Raw genomic sequence first — 23380 nt, 5'->3', positions numbered from 1 at the left:
ACTAACACAAAGTATTATACAAATCGCGAGTGTAAGACGTAGCTTGTCAAGCACACTAAACTAATATTCCTGGCCTGTTTTTATCGGTTTTCTAACAGCAAGAGGCTCTGTCTAATCATATAATATATTATCTAAGGGTAATACGAACTTTCCAGGAGGTATAGTGAAAACATACTCTACTTTACCGTTACGCAATTTATTTAAAATTTCGTTAAAATACTAACTGTTTAATAAAATGCATAGCTACATTATGAAAGAGGTAGTGCATTCGTCAGAAATAGGTCAGTACTTAATTTGTTTATAAGGCCAATGTAGGAATTTTGCGACTTGACTTAAAACTTTAATGCGTCATTTTTTTCTTTTTCTTCTGTTCCTTCTCCTTCCATCTAAGGACAGCTTCTCTGAATTGAAGTCGTTCTTCCAGAGCCTTCCTTTCAAATTTGCCCCAGTGAGTTTTGTCCGTAAACCATTTTTTGTATTTATCGTGATCCTTGAAATAAACAATAAGTACTTATATTTATATTGTTTAACTTATTGAACAATAATAACCTCTATTATGTAATATATTATATAAATAATATGATTAAGAATATCTAAGTGACAGCCTGGGTATAGATTATGATTATTTTATAGCAATAACAATGATAGTACAATATTGTATATTTCATTAAAAAAAGAATTCTACAAGAGTTTCTTGCGTCACTTCTTCTCTTTCAGAGCGCCATTTCTTTTCGATACGGTAGTAGAGTCTAGTATATTAGAAATGACATCAAAAAGAATTCTAAATGAATCAATTTGGAGAAAATAAATGCCTTTTATGCCTATTAAATAGGATAAATACATAGACTAGATAATAATAAATTATACTTATTAAAAATATTTTATCTTAACTAAATACTTATATTAAAATATTCTAAATACCAAGTCGTATAACAATCTGTATGACGTATTTTGAACTGTAAATGAAGGGTCTCGTGTAACTGTTGAATCTGGGGTACTTGTGTAACTATTTTGTGATGAATATACTGTTAGAAAATTGTAAATGATTAATTGAAATCAAGAACTGAGTCCACTATCACTCCCCCTCCCAAAAAGAACAAGAAGTTCCTAGCTAAGGTTTCAGTTCGAAGGTGCGTTACATAATAATATATATAATGGTTATAAGAGTTAAATGAAAAACTATGTTTAAATAAAACACATAAGTTTAAACATAGTTTTGTTAGTTATGTAAAGAAATTTGTATAATGTTTGCAGTAAAATAAAAAAGCTTCTACTTCTGAATTAAAACTATGGCGATCTTGTGCGAGAGATATAACTTAGCCACACTCGATTCCAAAAAGCCATTGGCTCGGTCCCTAGCTTTAAAACTTACTAGAGAAGTCATAGGAGCGTTGACGGCCCTTTAGGTAGGTGTGCGATTTTTTTAATTCTCCTGGACACCGGGCAAGGAATTTCGTTCAATAGTTTTGTTTACGTGAAAGATAGTTTGGAGAAACCGATGTTTTGTAGATTCGTCACTCATCCAGATTAAGAGGATAGTGTTTTTTTTATGAAAATAAGGGACGAGACGAGCAGTACGTTCAGCAGATGGTAATTGATACGCCCTGCCGATTAAAATGCAGTGCCGCTCAGGATTGTTGAAAAACTCAAAAACAAATCATAAATTCTGAGCAATACTACAACTGTGCTCGTCACCTTGAGACATAAGATGTTAAATCTCATTCAGACCGAAACACAGTAATGCTTACACACTGCCACTGGTAAAGTAGTGTTTAAATTTGTGGTGTGTGGAGTGCTCTGCTCTGCCTTGCACTCCCGTGCAATGACCCCTCAAATGGTTTCAGCTGATATTGAGCGGTGCACAAGACCTGTGGAGGAATGACCTAATCATTAATTGTCGATATTCATAAAATAAAAATATTACTGACAGTTTTTGGTTGTGTCCCATTTTGTAAGAAGTATTCATGGATATCCTGCGATCTTAGACCTTGAGATGCTATGCTGAAAAACAAATAATTCTAATTAAATTTAGCACGTTCATAATATGATAATATTATTTTGGAATGGATATTGAGCAGTAGTAGTATCAATAGGGCTACAGGAACCCTACAGCTGCTATTTAATTTGATCAATTCGGTCAGCCTAGCTATATAACGTAAAATTTTCTTAGCACTGTTTGCACACAGTCACGTTTTGCTTAGCCTTCATTATAATGATTATACTGATAAATTATGCAGTTCTTTTTTTTATTGGAAAGTGTCTTTTAGTGTTTTTTTAAATATGATGGTTATGCAAGCTAGCTACTAAAATAGCTTAGTTCACGTTTTCACGCGCACTGAAGTATTAGAGACCCCGCAAACTGCAGACTTGATCGGCCGATAGTTTGATTGGTTTCTTAATCAGTATGAAGATGTATGAGAGTGCGCACTTTATAATGATTCGGTATTGGCCGACAAAAAAGTTTAATGGGCTACACGATTGCCTTCAAACTGAACCGTCAACTATCGGCCGACTGTTAAATCAGTACAGCGCTATTCTAGGCGCGCACACCACCGATTGTTTAGTCGGCCAGACTCATCAATAGCCGATTTAAAACTAATAGCGAACCGTCCCTAAAACTGTCGGCCGATAGTTGTCTAGTGTGCGCACTCATCATATACCCAGCTGTTTAGTCGGGCCAGTGTGCGCACTTAACAGCCGAACTCAAGCAAACTATCGGCCGATCTTAAGTCTGCAGTTTGCGGGGTCTCTTAAAGATGGCATTTTTTTATCGGTTGTCTAACAACAAGAGACTATCTAGTGTCTAGACGTATACATTATCTAAGCTTCATATGTATTGCATTGTCACAATGTGATTCTTACGTTACCTTCCTCTACGGACTGTTTTTTGATGAAGAAGGGAAGAGCAAGGGAAGAGACGAGCAGGACGTTCAGCTGATGGTAATTGATACGTCCGGGGCATTAAAATGAATAACCGCTCAGGATTATTGAAAAACTCGTCATCTTGAGATATAAGATGTTAAGTCTTATTTGCCCAGTAATTTCACTAGCTACAGCGCCCTTTAGACCGAAACACAGTAAATGAAATGGGTGAAATGGGTAGCTACAATTAAAATACTTTAAATTTTTATTTTGACTTCTAGACCACAAGTCACAAGAGTGTGGGGGGCGGTGATCACTTAACACCAGGTGACCCGTACGCTCGTTTGTCCTCCTATTCCATAAAAAAAAAGTCCAATTAGCTCAATTTGAACACACGCAGATTCAGTAAACTTCAAAAGAATATTTTGATTTAAATAGATATGTACTTAAAAAATATCCGGTAATCCGCATGTTGGTTCGCCCTATTACAACATGAAATTCTGGAAAAACTTACTGTATAATCCGATCAGATGTTAAAAATGATTCCAAGGTATCCAATATGAAGCCATATGAGAAATCTCTAAGAGACCGAGCTAGGGTTTGTATCTCCAAATCACATGGCACTATCCGATGTCTGGAAATAGAAATTGGTATTATAAACTAGCTTTATAGTATCTTATATTTTGCAAGCAAAAGTATGAGGCTTATTGTCACGATGCCGGATAGAAGCCGTTGAAAATCAGTGCTGTTTCATAGCCCGGCCTTGTTACAAATAATTCTGAATCGTACCCGTTGCCTGCACTGCACAGGAACTCTCCAACATAAAATCAATCATTATTTAAATACGTTCTTTTTCGGTTTGTTCTCTACTTTTATCTTATTCTATTAAATGTATCCTGTGAGTGTTTTCTAAATGTTTTCTTTCTTATCTTGTGTCGGTTCAAAGGGCGCTGTAGTTAGTGAAATTATTGGGCTAATCAATCTATTAAGAAACATCCTATCAATTTTTGGTTTTTCAAGAACCCTGAGCGGCACTGCTGTGTTATGGGCAGGGCGTATTAATGTTTCTTCACGCTTGAAGCGTGCTCTTCTTAAAAATTGCAGTGCTTTAAAATTAAAGTAGAACCTGATATAAATGATTTACAAACTGTGTGGTAAGAAATAAAGAAAAAGGTGCTGAAAAGGGTTAAAGGACCTTGTATGACTGTTTTGATATGACTGAAAGAAGCCGCGGTAAGTATTGGAAGCAGTGGGGAATTATGTTCGTAATATCTGCCTATCGCTCTGGGAGACAGGTTGGATTTTATGTAGGTTATGTATGCTTGTATGGAAGACCTTTTTTATGACAAGGGACGAGACAAGTAGAACGTTCAGCTGATGGTAATTGATACACCATGCCCATTACAATGCAGCGCCACTCAGGATCCTTGAAAGACCCAAACATTCTATGTGGCACTACAATTGCGCTCGTCACCTTGAGACATAAGATGTTGTCTCATTTGCCCAGTAATTTCCAGAGCTACGGCGCCCTTCAGACCGATACACAATATTGCTTAAAAACTACTGCTTCACGGCAGAAATAGGCGCCGTTGTGGTACCCATAATCTAGCCGGCATTATGTGCAAAGGAGCCCCCCACTGGTAATGCTATACATTAATTAAGTAAATATGTAATTTGTAAGTCAAATAGTCGAACAACGAATGCTTAAATATTTCGATGGCAACATTATCTGCATTTTTAATTTTAGTAATACCTGTTAACCCAGTTCCTTAGGATCATTTGAGCGGTTGAATACGTTGTCTGTGGCAGCATAATGACAGATTGAAAATGTTTTAAAATGGTATTGCCTTTCGTAAGCCATGGGTCGATACAAGTTCCTGCATATATAAACTTTATCATCAAATTTTATTTTATCTATATTAGAAAAAGAAGTAATGTTTAGAAGTTTGTGCGTTGGACAGTCTTAAAAGGTACTCCGAAAATTAAAAAAATATACATACAATATGTAATTTATATCCATGTATTCGAAATTAATCTGCAGTCTAGGAAGGGGTACCTGAATAGTTTCGTTCGCGTCATGGGATGAAGTAAACACATAAAATAGTAATAGAATATTGGAAATACGATAATATATAAGTTAGATAAATATTTAACGTATGTATCTTTATGTTTACACATTGGTCCATCGATACATTTTTTGTTGGCCCCTGATGTACTAATCTTGAATATAAATATATAGATAATTATGACATAATAATATAACATCTTCACTCCGGAGACCATGCTGCCTGCATGGTCCCGGAGCTAGAACTAATTATAGACAAAATAGCTATCTACTGCGGGCTGGTCGGTCTTTCAACGACTTGTCTAAACTATTAGACCTGGATTTGTTCACCACTCCAATTAGGCAGGTAAAACAGCTCCTTACCGAGAACTTTTTCAATCAGGTGAAAAATTTTAATTGTCCTTCTGTAATTATGTATGTAACTTATATTTTTAAACCTAGCTGTAAGTTTTCCAAAAAATGTAAAATAAAATAATTGAGACGTGACATTAACATGAGAGATTGCCGATTTTATCCTTTTATTTTGTATAATATTCTCACGGACGAGTAAAACAAGAAGGACTCCGTTGCACCTTACAATACAATAACCGAGGCACCAAAACAAGCCGGTAAACGTGTAAATACATAGCCCCACGCATACACGTACAAGCCGATCGGCGGCCATTATGAGATTTGCCATCGTCTGTGACAGATCAGTTTGCGTCGCAATAAAATATTTGAAAAATGCCGTCGTGCATTGTGAAAAAGTGTAAAAACGATACTATACAAGTATTTGTGGCCATATGATTATTTAAGAGAGAAACAATTGTGTAACTAGTATCCCCCGTAACCGCACACACACTAGCATAAAGGTGCTTCACTTGCTAATATCACGGCGCGGAGTCCTTTTTTTTACTCGTCCGTGAATATTCCATTAATATCAATATTTAAATTAAACCTTAGCCATTTTTGAGAATCGTTATTTTCTTAAAACAATTCATTCATGTCCTTCGCTAGACTTTATTACCTTTTCACTGCCTAACGCATTTATAATAATATTAAAATATGATCTCACCAATTATTGTAACGTTATCAGTTTTACTAATTTTTTTTATTATCTTCTTTACTAAAGTTTTTTTAATTATATCCGCATTTATGACAATATTTGGTGGAACCTGAAAGTTCAATTCATCATCATAATCATCTTCCACTGCTGTATAAAGGCCATAAATTGATTACTAAATTTATCTCAAAGATTTATAATTAATAACTATTTTATGTGAAGTATCACATAAAATAGTTATTAATTATTATTATTTGTTATTATTTATTATTTCTTCAGCTCGAATTGTCGGGGACTCAGTGCTCTGTGAACGGCTGGATCACTTGGCGTTGCGTAGAGACGTCGTTTCATTGTGTGTCTTCTACCGCATTTATCACGGGGAGTGTTCCGAAGAGCTGTTTAACCTGATTCCTGCCGCCGAATTTCACCATCGCACGACACGCCACAAGTTAGGATATCATCCCCACCATCTGGATGTGTGGCGGTCCTCCACAGTGCGGTTTTCAAGAAGCTTTCTCCCTCGTACTGCAAAGCTGTGGAATGAGCTTCCTTGTCGGTGTTTCCGGGACGATACGACATGGGTACCTTCAAAAAAAGCGCGTACACCTTCCTTAAAGGCCGGCAACGCTCTTGTGATTCCTCTGGTGTTGCAAGAGAATGTGGGCGGCGGTGATCACTTAACACCAGGTGACCCGTACGCTCGTTTGTCCTCCTATTCCATAAAAAAAAAAAAAAAAGTAAATACAATATGTATTGAATGTAAATGCAAAACAATGTAAAGTACCTTTTTATAATACAACTGATGTACGTTGCGAAAATAAATGATGGAAGGTTGTGTCGCTTTGGCGCAGGTGACTATGTCAGATGCCAGGTCTTGTAGATAATCCTTAGAGTCGTCGAGATTGGCTGGATCTATTTGATAGAGCAGGGCATCTAAAATTATCAAAATAATTATTAAATCAATATACATTGAAATTTAGTTTAGTACTAGCTGACCCGGAAAACGTTGTTTTGTCATTTAAATTATTTTTAGAGTTAGACCGTTTCTTGGACATAGCAACATTACTTTATTTTTCTTAAATAAATGTTTTTTTCTAAAATAGCGTAACCTAAATTACTCCTCATTACATCAGCTGCATGCCAATAAATGTCCCGTCGGTCCATTTCAGAGATTAGCCGGAACAAACAGACAGTAAACAGTGTAAGTACCGTAAATATATTCATATACATGTAGTGAAAAACGGTTATTTCAATATTACAAACAGACACTCCAGTTTTATTTATATGTATAGATGTAACGTCCATTGATTTCACATAAGTTTGAAACAGTAGGTATGTAGTTACAGTATGGCGATTGGCGACGAAGTATAATCCGGATAGGATTGAAAGCAAACAGTTGCTAGTGGACTTCGGCTATCTCAGTTTTTTACAAGGTTATAGCTGTCATCTGTCAATCTATCAATGACTGCACGTTTCATACAATCGAGTGAATCGCTTTTTTCTTAGAGAGTTTCGCTAAGCTGATGTTACATATGAATTCAAAAAACGAAAACACATTCGAACTTGGCTGGCGAGGATCGAACCCGTGCAAACCTAGTGAGAGTCAATTCACCATTAGGCCAGTGATGAATTAATTACCATTTAATGTAGCCATCGCCCGAACTAGAGTAGTCTTTCCGCATTTGTTCCCACCAACTAACAATATTCTTCTAAAGCCATGCGTTAGTTCCTCGCACTTCTCCCACCAAACTGAACGAATCTCCCAACCCGAAGGATGGACAGATCTGCAAACATGGATTCACAATATTTACATACACATTGCACGTTAGAGAAGCACTGGTGGTTTATTATATATTGTCATACATTATATAAGTTTAGCTAGGAATCATTTATATATTGGCTCCCATATTTTCCCTTTTTCATCTCTTGTTCACTGAAGACGAACACATAGTCATACAGTACTCTCGACCACTTTATTATAATATCCTCATTTATTGTGATAAATTTCATTATACATCTAGGTTAAGGAAGAGGCAAACTTTTCTTACGCACTCCTGTTAGACTATATTTAATTGTTTCATTAAACTTTTCTCAATCCTATGGCATTTTACCTTCTGTTTTAATACACGTTGTATAACAAATCTACTTCACTTTCTGTGATAAATACAAACCATTTAAGTATTTAAAGATAGGTCTTTAAGGATAAGTATGCGAGAGTTAATAGTTGCAAAAATAACTTTATTCTGACGTTGTCTCTGCAAATATTTTGAGATAACTAGTATAAAAATATCTCGATCTACAAAAATATGCTAATATTTGGACTCAACAGCTGCTGCTATAAAATATAGTTGAATACTTATATTATATTAAAATCTTACATACTTATATAAATACTTCAGGTCATCGCCAGCAAACTGTGGATCACCTAAAAAGTCTTGTAAGCTTGTTTTCGGGTATTCACGAACGAATCCATTTGAAATTAAACCCTAAAAATTTAATAAAAATTATATTTTATTATTATTATTATTATTATTATATTTGTGAGTTCACTGCTACAAAAATTTTCTTTTATTGCATCCTCTTGATTTGAGAACACAACCCTGACTACCACAGACTATACGTATGGCATGTTCTAGGGTCGATATCCTATGGAGGTACGTTAGTATCGTGTTCACTTGGAAGGGAAGGCTAATTTGACTCAAAAATCTTGTTGTGCACTGTAAGACGTAGTATTAGGTTAGCTAATCTGTATATAATGAGCACATACTCGAATAACTTTCGAATTTCAAATAATCTCCGATCGTAGAGATGTGGGATATCTCTGCAACGATAGTATAGAAGAGTTGTTCAAGTTAATATCCGCAGCTATTATGACCAGAAACTATGTCACTTTGTGGACTCGTCTGCCAGCTGCTATATTTCCATCCTATACGACTTCGGGTCCTTCAAGCTTAGAGCATCATCATCATCAGCTGGAAGACGTCCACTGCTGGACAAAGACCTCCCCCAAAGATTTCCACGATGAACGGTCCTGCGCTGCCCTCATTCAACGTATTCCGGCGATCATGACAGCTAAGATAGCTAAGAGCATAATGAACATACATCGCTTGACCGTGAGCTATTCTTGACGTTTCACATCCACAAGATGCCCATTGGCGGCTGCTTATTATTTTCCATCAGTGAGCCTTTGACCCTCTAATATAACAAAAAACAAAGCAATCTATGACAGTATACCAGCGCGCACAATTCAACCATCAATTTCTTTCACATAACTTTGTCATATATTATTAATAACGTAAATATCCATCCCTACTCTATGTTAATATTGTGCATTAATAATTATATGTCATACTTCCATTTTTTCTTTTATATCATCAAGGTTAAGGCTTGCTTGATTTCTAGGTTTCCGTTTTTTCTTTTTATATTTATTTTTTTCCTTAAAATTTTCGGGCATTTGTGCATTCTCAAGATCATAGTCTTTTTTTAGTGATATCCTCAATAACTTTAACTCCGCCCTAAAATTTTAAACATTAATAAACTACCTATTATTGTCTTATGTTTTATTCCCTTTCAAGGCCTTGGTCGATTCTACGATACAACAAAAATACTGATTTCAAACATGCATGTACTTTAAAACAAGACAGTTAAAAAGTAAAATTGTTGAATTTATGTTGTCTACAACATTTTGAAGTTGGTGTCGATTTTAACATAAAAATTGCGACATTCAATACTTATGTAATGTAATGCGCAGTAATATGAATAACATAATTAAGCATATAGTTTATTGAATAATGTACTGGTACATTAAGACATTCAAATAAAGCTGGATACGGCTGGATCACTTGGCGTTGCGTAGAGACGTCGCTTCATTGTGTGTCTTCTACGGCATTTATCACGGAGAGTGTTCCGAAGAGCTCCTTCGCATGACACGCCACAAGTTAGGATATCATCCCACTGTGCGGTTTTCAAGGAGCTTTCGTCCACGTACTACAAAGCTGTGGATTGAGCTTCCTTCTTTCCTTCAAAAAAAGGCCGGCAACGCTCCTGAGATTCCTCTGTTGTTGCAAGAGAATGTGGAGGCAGTGATCACTTAACACCAGATGACCCGTACGCTCTTTTTTCCTCCTATTCCATAACAAAAAGCCATCTTGCAACATATTTTGCATGAGATTTCGCATATTTATAAATATATATTTAGTTCTACCTCATGCTTTCCTCGACTTTAGTGCAAATTTCCTTTTTTGCTTCCGCGCACATATTTTCTACATCAATTGATCGTACAAACTTTTCTTTAACGTCGTTTATATTTAGCAGATCAAGCTCAAGCCATGTTTCTTTATATTTTCTGATTGCCTGAGAAATATAATATACTTCCTTATAAACTACCAATGTGGTAGGAGATCCAGTAATCTATGAACGGCTAGATCTCGTGGTGATACGTATAGATTTCGATTCATTGTGTATCTTTTGCCGTATTAATCATGGGGGTGTTTGAAACAGGTGTTTGACCTGATTTCTGCCGTAGAATTCCACTTTCGACGTGCCAAAAATAAGTTGGATGAAATGAATGATATCAAGGAACTTTCTCCCATATAAACTCAACAACGGAATAAGCTTCCATGTGCGCTGTTGGCAGGGTAATACGACATGGGTACCTTCAAAAAGTGATTACACCTTGCTTAAAGGCTGGCAACGAACTTGTGATTCCTCCGGTATTACAAAAGAATATGAGCGTAGATCAGTAAGTACATCAGGCGGTACATCAGGTGATCCGTAAGTTCGTGTGTCCTCCTATTCCAAGGTATGCAATACGGTGTTTGAATACATTGTAATAAAAATAATTTGTATCTAAGTCAATTTAATGCTTTCGATTATTATATTTAAAATAGAATAAATTAAGATCTATTCTCCTGTCGTTTTTTGGCTTCTCTTTTAAGTTTTGTCTAGTAATTATCTGAACAAGATGTAAAAATCACGGTAATATGAGATTAAATGTCTTGCAGACCTGTGTAATATCCATAATTTTTGTGGACATCGGGTAACTGTAACCTGGATTCAGATTAGGATTTTTCATCATTTTCTTTACTAGATCTGCTTCAATTTTTTTCTTTCTCTTTTCTGCCAATTTTAATTGATGTTTTTCCCGTTTTGCTTCCATTTTCTCGAATTTCATCTTTTCAGTAGAACGTAAACGGAAAATATTTAGTTTAAATTTAATTTAATTTACAATGTTATAATATGAGAATATTTGTATGTTTTTACATTGTACCGAAAACTGGTATGTAATGTTGACGATATACAGTAGTTTATTATACTGTTTGATGGAAAAAATATATCATCATACCTGAATTCAACCAATTTAGTCTATATAAGTTAGTTAGACTTCAAGTTTGCATATTATTCACTTGTATAGTAAGAGCGCTTTCCAGCTACGTCCGATCCGAATCCGACCCGTACCCGTGAAAATACAGTCCGGTGTAGTCATAGAACTATTTCTTACGGTTGACTGAAAGAAATCGGACGACGGAAGCCGGATCTAGTGCGTAAACTACCATAAAAATAGTTCAACGACTACTTCAGACCTTGTTTTCAAGGATACTGATTGGATTCGGATCGAACGTATACGAAAGCACTCTTACCACGGAATGGAACCATGACCAAATTGGGTTAACTGTTAAATATCAGTTATCCCATAATACTATACAATAATATAAAAATATCTGTAATTCATCGTCAGCCCACATCACCTCGCAATTGACTAATAAAAATGTCATTTGTTATTATATATTTATTTATTTTGATTGAAACGGTTACAACACCAATAAACATTAATCAAGTACATTATACTATTGCGAGACGCTGTTATGCAGGACTCACAAAGTTGGAGCAGCAACTGCACCAACACCTCAAGTCTATTAGTAAATAGATCACAATCAGGGCGGGCTTCTACGAGGTGATTAAACAATTTCAAGACTCGCGGCACGGGCGCCGCCGTGCGTGTAGCACGACACGCGGGTACCGCCAGCAGACGGTGATTTCTACTACGAATATAACTGTCAGGTGTATACAATAGAATCTGCTCATTATGAATGTCAGGGGCAGATGTCAGAAGAGAAAGTAGTGAATTTAGCCTGCCTAGCCTTAGCCTTAATAGATATTAAGCCCTGGCTAACTATATTCAAGGTAGTTGCCTGGAGAGACTGTCTGGTTTCCAGAGATACGCCGTCGGGTACAAGTACGGGTAGTAACCCAGTTTCCACTTATATAGGAAACGCAAAAATGCTTTTTATATTTTCTTCAGCATAAGGGAATAGGTTACTTCGTAGGGAAACCATACCCACGAGCTCGCTTCAAGCTTACTACGCACAAGGGTACTGTAAAGCAGTTGTATTATATTACTTTGAAAGCAATATAGAACAGTGCATTCTAGACTGGTTCTAACAGACAATCCACGAAACCATTAATTTTCAAAAAAAGATACTTATAATATTACACAAATAAAATTTGAACACAAAATTTATGAATGATGCGGGACTCGAACCCGCGACCCCTCGCGTCACGTGCGAGCACTCTTCCAACTGAGCCAACCGTTCGAGTTTCGTATCGTTGATAACTCGTTCAACTCTCAGGTTGTGGCTTCATCTACAGGATCAACTTTTCAGTGGATAACCTGCTCAATCCTAATATTTGCAAATTTGGAAATTGACTTGAGATGTCGCTCTTGCAAATCTAATTAATCCCAGAAGTAATGGCTATCACTTTAAGACATAATAAAATGTTAAGATATTATATTAGACAGTGCATGAACAGTGAAGAATATAATATCGTCTAACAGGGAGAGACGGCGAGAGATTTGCCATTGGCCATAGTTGATATTAGTGAGATCTCTAGTATTTCCGATACTACGGTATATGGTGTCGAAATATGGGCAGTCAAAGAACGAGAGAGACAAAGGATTGACGCACTAGAAATGTGGTGTTGGAGACGTATGCTACGAGTATCATGGACACAACGCCGCAAAAACGTCTCGATACTTGAAGAAATCAAGGTGAAAGGCTTCATCTATAGTCAGAGCGCGTTTCCTCAGATACTTCAGACATATCACGCGACGCGGAGAGCATACCATAGAGAGACTTGTTGTTCAGGGAAGGGTCAACGGCAGTAGGTCAAGAGGACGGTCCCCTATGCGCTGGACCGACCAGATCAAAGCCCTAACCAATACTACCCTCAACACATGTGCCAGAGAAGCGACAGCCAGGGATAACTGGCGTTGAATCGTTCGATGTGACCACGACTGCTTTGTCAAGAGTAATCCGACGAAGAGGAAGAATAGTTGATATAATTAATTAATACCGATGGCAACTAGTCTCTATAAGTACTATATTTTACCTCCATAGCTGTTTTACTTTTCTTCAATCTTTGTTCTTCCAAGTATATCTTATACAGTTCCAACCATTCCAATGGTGTAGGAATTTCATCTTCTAAAATCTTTGCTAGGCCACCTTGCTTTTCCTTTGGTATATCATGGAAAAACTTTGCTTCATTATACCTGTAGGTAGGTAAAACTTGTACCATTTCACTTAGGTTTGGTAACTTTCTAGTAAATTCTTATCGCATAAAAACACATTAGTAGTAGTACAACGAGTAATATCTTTTTATAACAATTATTTACTGAATATGGCTGAGGTGAAAAATAATGTTAATTTTAATAATGGTTTTTGTGAAAGAATTGAAAACTTATAATCCCGTTTCTAAGTGGACGTAATTCCAGAAAAACGTTCCAGACCACCCAATGATGTCGCAATTGAGTTAAGAACACAAAACTAGTCACGTGATTCATATTAACAGACTGACAAAAAATGGCAGCCCTACTGTCACTCTTTAAATGACATCATGACTTAGTAGCTCAACCCTTACGTATGGAATACACTAATATTTATTTAAACTTTAAACACCAATTCCTTAAAATGTGATGTTTGTGGCTTGGAACGTTTTTCAGGAACTACGTCCAATTTTAGTAATGATAAATGTTGGTTATATATAAAATATAATTAACGTTACCATGTTTTAAACCAATATCTTACAAAATCTTGAATATCTTCCGCAATATCATCGCCTCTTCTTTTCAAAAAATCGTTTTTCAACCTGAGATAGTTTGTCTGCCACTCGTGTATATTTTTCGATAATAGAGATGATATTTCAGGATATTTCTATAGTAAGATTATGTTAAATGAGTTATAATTCATCGCAGAATTAATTAGATAACAAAGCCAATTATAGATATATCTCTTCTTTATATGAGTCTGTCAAATTCAAAGTCAAGTATTTTTTCAAAATAGGATTTATAATCACTTATTAAATAAAAGGCATAAAAAGGCAAATTTCATTACAATTTAATTTAATATAATAAAATTTATGATTAAATACGTTAAGGGCGTTCGCGCAATTCACAATCTGTGGTATCATTAAGAATTTTAATGGACGAAGAGCAGTCTCTTTCAATACATGCATCAATTGCTTACTGGAGGACACTAGCCCAAATTATGTTAATGTATGTTTTATTTAAATTGATTTATGGTTTTAGGGATAGCAAAGATTTATATTCATGTAAGATTCCTCTGGTGTTGTAAGAGAATGTGGGCGGCGGTGATCACTTAACACCAGGTGACCCGTACGCTCGTTTGTCCTCCTTTTTCATAAATAAATACGTTATATTATTTGATAATGATGAATTCATCGGATTTTTTTCATCGACTTATCTCTATTGAATTATTGATTTCTTAGGTTTATATGTAAACCTATGAAATTATAACTTATGAAATAACTTAATAGCTTTTGGACTCAACCAGCTTAGCGAAACTCTTTAAGAAAAATTCGATTCACTCGTTTCTGTGAAACGTGCAGTCATTGATAGATTGACAGAAGACGGCTATAATCTAGAAAAAAACGGAAATCCACTACTATTTAAGCAACTGTTCGCTTTCAAACTTAGCCGGATTATACTTCGTCGCCAATCGCCATACTGTAATTACTACTATTTCAAACAATATCAAATCTCAGCACTTTTCATACTAGAAACCAAAATTTCAATTTTACTCAGGCAGTCTTGGGCAATCCCGCCTCTTATTATGTAGTATTTACGTACTCTTTGGACTCAACAAATATTTTTATACTATTGGGGATAGCAGTGTGTTGGTACTATTTTACCATATTATCATATAATAGCTTAATTTCAATGTAACTCACGAGAGCAGAGTGACGCAGTGGAAGCGTGCTGGGCCCATATCCGTGGATCGAAACCACGCTCTGCTAGTGTTTTGTTAATTCCCAATATTAATTGGAAAGGAATTTTTTTACTTGTAGTTACAGTAATGCTAATGGCATTATTATACGAACAGGCTAGAAAACCATGCGAATTTAAAGGTGTTAAATTTACCTACATTAATCATAAATGTAGCAAGCAAGCTCTTAAAAAAATACCGACCTTATATTTTTATTTATTTTGTATGAGTACCAATGTCACCAAAACTAAAATATTTGCAAATTAAAATGTTTTTCCTACAATCAATACAATTGGAGCACTAAACAATAAACTCGGCTACTAGACTCTGTATTGTCACTGAATTCCTATATCTAGCGCTCTAATAGATTTGAAATTATTTAATTCGTGTGCAATTATTATCATTTTATCTTTATTTACTAATGTATAAAACTATTTACAAATTTTTCGACTGCTCATCAACCACATTACTCATAAGCATGTTTATAGCGTAAAGAATACATCCTAAATATCTTTAACAATATTTAAGATAATGATTATTGCATACCGTCGATTCATTGCGTTTTGTTTCATCAAAGTTTGTTTTACAACAAAACATTAATCCCAATAGCTCATCGCGCTGTAATCTGCTGATCCTTTGACGTTTGACTTTAAAGTATGCTCTGAAAAGAACGTACGTACTTGTATTTAAGTTTTTTTTATGAGATAGAAGGACAAATGAGCATACACATTCTGATCACTTGTGGATGTATATGTATGAGCACGGCCCATTCTCTGTGTCCATTACAATGCAATGCCTTGAAAAGCCCAAAAATTCTGAGCGGCAGTACAATTGCGGTCGTCGAATTGAGACATAAGATGTTAAGTCTCATTTGCCCAATAATTTCACTAGCTACGGTACCCTTCATCAGACCGAGACAATAAAGTTCACACATTACTGCTTTACGGCACCGTTGTGGTACCCATAATCCACCCGGCATCCTGTGCAAAGGAGCCTCCCACTGGTGTGATGGTATCCCACAATGAAGCCGTTCAATATTAAAGTGTTGAATAGACGTACATGTTATGAAAGCATATACTGTAAACACATTTGTACATGGGGCGTAATGATGATAGCTGAGTTGGGACTTTTGCTAAAATGACCTATACTATTTGTTAAATGAAACTTCACGCAAACACTTGAACTACTACTATAATATACAATAACACCACAATACAAATATTTTAGTTTCTTACCCTCAACTTGCTATTTATGGCTGTTAGCCTTATAAACAAACAATATTAAATATAGTGACAATATCGAAACAAATACTTAAGGCGCGTGTTAAGTACATACATTCTGGTACTAGCGCCATCTATCAGCAAACAGTGTAGACATTCATAGTGCCGATATTGATTCTGCGCAATCTATCTCGAACAGTGCGTGAGGCTCAAACCGAGGGCACCGTGGTGAGAGTCAACGGTTCTACCTATTGCGCCACGGACACTTTTTTTATTAGGATTCCATAGCCAAATGGAACCCTTATGGAATTGTCATGTCTGTCTGACCGTCCGTATGTCACAGCTACTTTTTTCCGAAACTATATGAACTATACTGTTGAAACTTGGTAAGTAGATGTATTCTGTGAACCGCATTAAGACACTCTCACACTCAATTTTCACACAGTAATAGATATAAAAAAATTTAGGGGGTTCTTATTTTTAATTGTTCGCCATACTTAGAACTGAAACTCAATTTTTTTTTCATCAAACTCATACTTGTGGGGTGGGGTCTACGGATAGGTCTTCAAAAATGATATTGAGTTTTCCCCACCGGTAACTTTTAGAATAAGAGAATGATAAAACTTAACAAATTTTATTAAAACATTACCATGCAAAATTCCGCCGAAAATTGGTTTGAACGAGATCTAGCATGTAGTTTTTTTTAATACGTCATAAATCGTAAGCCGCAATTTAGCTATCATTCAATCAACTCAACTATAAAGTTACAGAAAACTACAAAAACTTTTATATTTTGTTACTTTCGGCTACGGAACCCTTCATGGGCAAGTCCGACTCGCGCTTGGCCGCGATTAACAAAAATCTGTAAAGCTACGTTCACATAGAGATACAGTTGAGTACGATTAAATATGTGTTTACATGTACATTTGGCTTAAAGATCCGGCAAATAACCGAAACGGGCAAAACTTACTATCCAATTTTGTGACTGCAATCACGCTACTTTCTCAGTTTCAACGGTGTTAGATTTATCGGATCGGATTCTTACCATGTACGGAAGAATCAATCGCTCTGTTTGAAACCTGAGTCTCTTTGGCGTTGGGCGTCTACATCCCGAATGCTATGCTTCAAGCCAATCAGATAAGTATATAGCTTGAGAGATCCAGTAATTCAGTCAGCAATGTTTTCCTTATAATGTAAAACACGCTATTATTATAACTATTGTGATGCAGACGACAGCATTGGTGACGTAGTATACACGGACCATGCAGGTCTCTCTCGGGAAATCGTTGACCAGTGCCGGGAAAACTTCTCGAGTCCTCTGTTGGTTAATTGAACCTTGTCCAATTTAACCCCCAGAAGACTTAAGTTTACGCGTTTACCACTATAAACAAAACCCATTTGTCGTATCACCGCCCTCGTCTAGTATCGGAATACTGGGTCCTGAAAGCTCCAGCGATTGCACATTCAACGGTTATCTGGGCAAAGCCAAATTGGCTTCGAAGAAGCTGGGTGTCTTAAATAGAGCACGGCAATACGGCTGGCCCACATTCTAGCGCTCTACAAAGCGCAGGTTCGGCCACATACGGAGTATTGCTGTCATCTCAGGTCTGGTGCACCCCAGTATCAGTTCGATCCATTTGACCCCGTGCAACGCATGGCACCTCAAATTATCGGGGACCCAGTGCTCTGTGAACGGCTGGATCACTTGGCGTTGCGTAGACACGTCGCTCCATTTTTTGTCGTCTACAGCATTTGTCACGGGGAGTGTTCCGGAGAGCTTTTTCAACTGATTCCTGCCGCCGAATTCCCCCTTCGCATGACAGGCCATAAATTAGGATATCATCCCCACCATCTGGATGTGTGGCGGTCTTCCATAGTGCGGTTGTCAAGGAGCTTTCTTCCACGTACTATAAAGCTATGGAATAAGCTTCCTTGTGCGGTGTTTTCGGGACGATACGACATGTTTACCTACAAAGAAACCGCTTACACCTTCCTTAAAGGCCGGCAACGCTCGTGTGATTCCTCTGGTGTAGCAAGAGAATATGGGCGGCGGTGATCACTTAACACCAGACTTTCACCAACACGAGGCATCTTAGAACATTTGGATAGTTATGGATTTCCGCAAAATACCGCCTTATTCAATATTTTTTCAATAATGTATTTTAAGATGGATCAAATTTTATATAAGGTATAAAACTGTAATAATATGGATACCTAAATAACTTTTGAACAATATCGGCACTCCTTTCTCTGAGGTATAAAAGCGCTGTGGTTCTTAAAGTTCCTCGTAGTTCTTTTTCCCATCTAATTCTGCTTAATCTTTTCAAGTTATTTGACAGCGTTACTTGCCTAGAACAAAACATTACAAAACATTTAAATATCGTTTCTGCAACTGGCGATAGCATAAATATAGTAAGCTGGGTGGGCTTTCACTCACACATTCGGTGATAGAAGAAGTTTGCATGTGAAAATATAAATAGTCCTATAATATCTTCAGCCGCTAAGTCTCTCTAACCTCTGGTTATAAATGTATGAGCGAAATAAAATATGAGCTCGACCAATCACGTGATACGCATGGACTTCGATGGACTAGTATGGACATCGAAAGAATTATCATCAAGTTTAGTGTCTACAGATCCGAAAATAAACTTAGTTTAGGAGGCATCAGCCTAGCGAAACTCTAAGAAAAAAGCGAATCACTCGATTGTATGAAACATGCAGTCGTTGATAGATTGTCAGCTGTAATAATGTAAAAAACCGGAGATAGCCGAAATCCACTACGTTTTAAGCAACTGCTTGCTTTCAAACTTAGTTGGATTATATTACATCGCCCAATTGTAATTACTATTTCAAACTGAGGTAGGTATGTCAAATCTCACTGCACGTTTCATACCAAACTAAATTTCAATTTTAACTTCGGCAGTCAGCCTCTTATTACGTAGCATGTAGATCCTCAAATGGGTGGCATGGTAAACAATGCTTTTTTAAGGCCATAGAGTAGTGGCTTTATAAATCATAGAGGAGTTGTAAAACTAATATTTTAGGAAGAGTTTAATTTTATGTTATGTACCTTGTCTTCTCGTGAGCTTCTATAAGTGCTAATAAGCTTCTCCGTTTTAAAGTCTCTTCTGATATTTTCACCTGTACTTTATATATTGCTGTGATATTTATCCCCTTTTTTGTTTTCTTTTCCTCTTTCGAATCCATTTCATCCCACCAATTTACATCCATATTTGCCGATGGATGTTTAGAGTTCTCCTCTATATTACCTGAAATCAATTTTTAAAATACTGATTAGCCTTTTTTAAACCTTTTATATTTAAGATTGTATATACAGTTTCTTTTATGGAGTAGAAGGACAAACGAGCGTAGGGGTCACCTGGTGTTAAGTGATCACCGCCGCCTACATTCTCTTGCAACACCAGAGTATTCTGTGCTCGTGTGGTAAGTAGCCCGGACGAGACTGGCCCGATTGTGCTGACGTGATAAGACGGCAGCGTGACCCTCACACTTCTAAAAAGCCCTTAGTCGCCTCTTACGACGCCCTTGGGACTGGGACTCCCCTATTCTTTTTACGCTCCGGGGAAGCACAGGGCAAGGACAGTTATCATATTATCATCAGCAAAAATTATTTGTTGACTAAATTAAATCTATGGTATTCATGAGCCATATCTATTAAGTATTTATTTATTTTTATGTTTAAGGGAAACAAACAGAAAATTAATAACTTTAAACACAAATTATGTTCTTCGGTAACCAATCAAGTTTCCGAAACATATAGCTTAATCGATAACATTTACGCGATGAGAACTAAGAACTATAAAATTATAACATTTTATCATTGGCAAATTTTACTTTTAACATAGAAACAACACTCTCTACCTGTAAGAGATCCTTCTTGAAGCTTTTTAGATTTGTCAAAAGCTTCTTCAATCATTTGGCGTATTACTGCCGGCCGTTTGTTGTTTATTAGTATGTCTCTCATTTCGACATCGTCAAATGTTAATTTGTTTTGGATTAACCCTCCACTTATGTATGGATAATAGTCACCTTCAAGACGACGTACTTGGTGTCTTAGTTCGTGAATGCTGAAATTTCACGAGAATTATTAGTGAAAATAATATTTGTATATCATTTGCTCAGTGAGCATTAAAAAATTTGTAATTCTATCTTTCGCATCAACGTCTTCATTCTCCAAGAACTTGGCATTAAACAACGGTTTCTAACACTAACCTTCCGGTGTTAGTACAAAGTCGCATTCTTAAGTTCTTCGGATATGTCTCCCGGCGCGAGAGTGAGTCTATTGAGCACCTTGTCGTGCAGGGCAAAGTGGACACCAGAAGGCGAGGAAGGTCGCCCATGCGATGGACCGACCAAATTCAATCTGCTGTGGGCGGTCCATAGAAGGAGTGTGCCGGGCTGTCAGCCAGTAGGGAAAAGTGGCGAAAGTTCATGTGGGACGAATTACATCTGCCCTAAATATATCACTTCGTGATGACCACGACCGCTCTGCCAAGACTTTCACGAAGAAGAAGAAGAAATCTATTTTGTCCTTTTTGCATGCTTGTTTTTACTTCAGTCAGATAATATTTGTTAACATGGTAATCTTTTCTGTAAGTATTAAATGTTGGACATTTACAACCGACTTAGAAAATGAAGAAGGTTGACTGTATATTTTTGTGTTTGTTTAGTACCTACATCACATCGCCTGCTTTTACATGCGGGTTGAATTATTTATTCTTTTAATCGGCATTTTGGTACTATTGTATAAAAAGAGATCTGATAGAGGTAAGTAGTTCACAAGTACTGACACATAAGCAACTCTAACCATGTTTAAAAGAAGTGGAAATAGTTGATGTTATGGTGAAGAATGTAGGTATCGGAACTCCTTAATAGAACCATGTTTCTGCTTTTATAAGTATTTTGAGAAATACTTTTTCTATTTTTTTATGACAATAAGGGACGAGACGAGCAGGACGTTCATCTGATGGTAATTGATACGCCCTGCCCCTAACAATGCAGTGCCGTTTAGGATTCTTGAAAAACTCAAAAAATCTGAGGGGCACTATAATTGCGTTGGTCTCCTTGAGACATAAGATGTTAAGTCTCATTTGCCCAGTAATTTCACTAGCTACGGCGCCCTTCCGACCGAAACACAATAATGCTTACACTATAACGCTTCACGGCAGAAATAGGCGCCGTTGTGGTTGATTAATGTTGGCACACCACTCACGATTTTTGACCCTTCTTATACAACTGTTACATAAAATACTATAATAAATAATGTAAAACTAAAAACATATAATTTTCATGCCTAATTACAAAGATCATAAGTATGGCTTCGTTATTGACTCACCGTGCTAATATACCTTTCAAGACTGCGAGAATATCCGAAGTTTTTTGAACTTGAAGATTCTGTTTGTAGCAAATGATTGCGTTGTTGTAGCAGAATATATAACTGGCGAGGACGCTGGACAAACGGATAACTGCATCGCACCAATCTGCATCATGGATCTTGTTCGTCTGAATAAATACAGTTGGATATAAAAAAAAGATTTGGATGTGCAGCGGTCCTCCACAGCGGTTTTCAAGGAGCTTTCTTCCACGTACTACAAAGCTGTGGAATGAGCTTCCTTGTGCGCTGTTTCGATACGACATGAGTATCTTCAAAAAAGGCCGGCAACGCTCCAGTGATTTCTCCGGTGTTGCAAGAAAATGTGGGCGACGATGATCACTTAACACCAAGTGACACGTACGCTCGTTTGTCCTCCTTTTTCCATAAAAGGAAAACAACCACATAACTGAAGAGAAAACTTCGAGGTTCCAAGCGAGTCTCTATTTGTAGACTTAGCCTTCCCAAATCGGTAGTGCCCCAGGGCACTAGATTTTTCAGAGGCATCCTAATCCCTCACCAAGTTCTGAACCTTAATTCTATTATAAGATGGTTTATTTTGTATGGTCTTATAGTTTACTTCAATATGTTTCTGATACACTGGTCACTCAAATCATCCTAATCATATACAATCTTTTGCTAGATTGCTACACGTAAAATAATACGCATTGACGAGCGCGAGCGCCAAAATCGCGCCGATTTGAGGCATACGATTACGCACACTTGGGCGTAGTATTAGTTGCCGCACTTTGCGACTACGCCTGCGGTATCTAGTTGAAGCGCATCGGAGACTAATCCTTAATCTAAGTCAGCAGGGTTTAAAGTTTAATTATGGAGAGTGTTCCGAAGAGCTGCATGAGCCAATTCCTGCCACCGATTACACCTTCGCACGGGATGCCAAATAAGGATAGCAACCCCATCTGGATACCTGGTGTTCTTCTACAGTGCGGTTTTCATGGAACTTCCTTCCACGTACAACCAAATTATGGAAAGTGCTTCCCTCTTCGGTGTTTCTAGTACGATACGACATAGGCACTTTTCTAAAAGGCAGAAGAATGGGGGGCAGTGACAACTTAACATCAGTTAATACGCATGCTTGTTTGTAAATCTCTTCTATATAAAAGGTAATGTTACGTTACACATTCTATAATAATATTAACAGAACTGAAATGTTAAGAAAACAGGATTAATAAGTATCGGATACATGCCTGGTACTCAGTGTCTAGCTTGACTAACTCTTCTAAATTTTGCAGAGTATTCTTCCATTTTTGGAATGTGTATTCACTTGGCATTACGAATTTTATTTTGTATAACACAAATAAGTTGAATGGGGTAAGTCAGAAAAAAAACTAAAAATGTTACTTTATCTGATTGTAAGTATTAAAATCTAGACGGTCACGGATCTAACAAATTGTAAATGAAAATGGAAAGCATTTTAACCAGAATTGCAACAAATCCTGTAAATCCCTTCTAATATTATAAATGTAAATGTAAGTTTGTTTGCTACGCTTTTACGTC

The 23380-nt window shown here is 36.7% G+C and overlaps 1 protein-coding gene and 1 non-coding gene across 2 annotated transcripts; both read right to left on the bottom strand.

The window, feature by feature from the left end:
• Window positions 1-266: 266 nt before the first annotated feature.
• On the bottom strand, window positions 267-23224 carry LOC126975718 (IQ and AAA domain-containing protein 1-like). Its single transcript, XM_050823716.1, has 19 exons — window positions 23071-23224; window positions 21827-21993; window positions 20353-20558; window positions 19541-19739; window positions 18685-18819; window positions 15797-15911; window positions 14031-14179; window positions 13359-13518; window positions 10975-11142; window positions 10174-10322; window positions 9322-9484; window positions 8352-8455; window positions 7608-7753; window positions 6754-6902; window positions 5982-6081; window positions 4616-4739; window positions 3377-3496; window positions 1929-2001; window positions 267-490 (listed from the first exon to the last, which is right to left on the bottom strand). The coding sequence occupies exons 1-19, from the start codon at window positions 23152-23154 to the stop codon at window positions 341-343; spliced, it is 2661 nt and encodes an 886-aa protein (XP_050679673.1). The 5' UTR covers window positions 23155-23224; the 3' UTR covers window positions 267-340.
• On the bottom strand, window positions 12490-12562 carry Trnah-gug (transfer RNA histidin (anticodon GUG)). Its single transcript has one exon. It is a non-coding gene; the product is annotated as a tRNA-His (tRNA).
• Window positions 23225-23380: the final 156 nt, after the last annotated feature.

This window comes from Leptidea sinapis, chromosome 37 (genome assembly GCF_905404315.1).
Source record: "Leptidea sinapis chromosome 37, ilLepSina1.1, whole genome shotgun sequence".
NCBI classification, from domain to species: Eukaryota; Metazoa; Arthropoda; class Insecta; order Lepidoptera; family Pieridae; genus Leptidea; species Leptidea sinapis.
This window is presented reverse-complemented; position numbering and strand designations above follow the sequence as displayed.

Bases quoted from the DNA above. Each gene is read 5' to 3' on its own strand.
- LOC126975718 (XM_050823716.1), bottom strand. From the start codon at position 23,154: ATGCCAAGTGAATACACATTCCAAAAATGGAAGAATACTCTGCAAAAT. The intron at 19,740-20,352 runs GTAGAGAGTGTT...AATTGATTTCAG, and splicing joins TCAAGAAGGATCTCTTACAG to GTAATATAGAGGAGAACTCT. The intron at 10,323-10,974 runs GTCTGCAAGACA...TATATTTCTCAG, and splicing joins AAATTATGGATATTACACAG to GCAATCAGAAAATATAAAGA.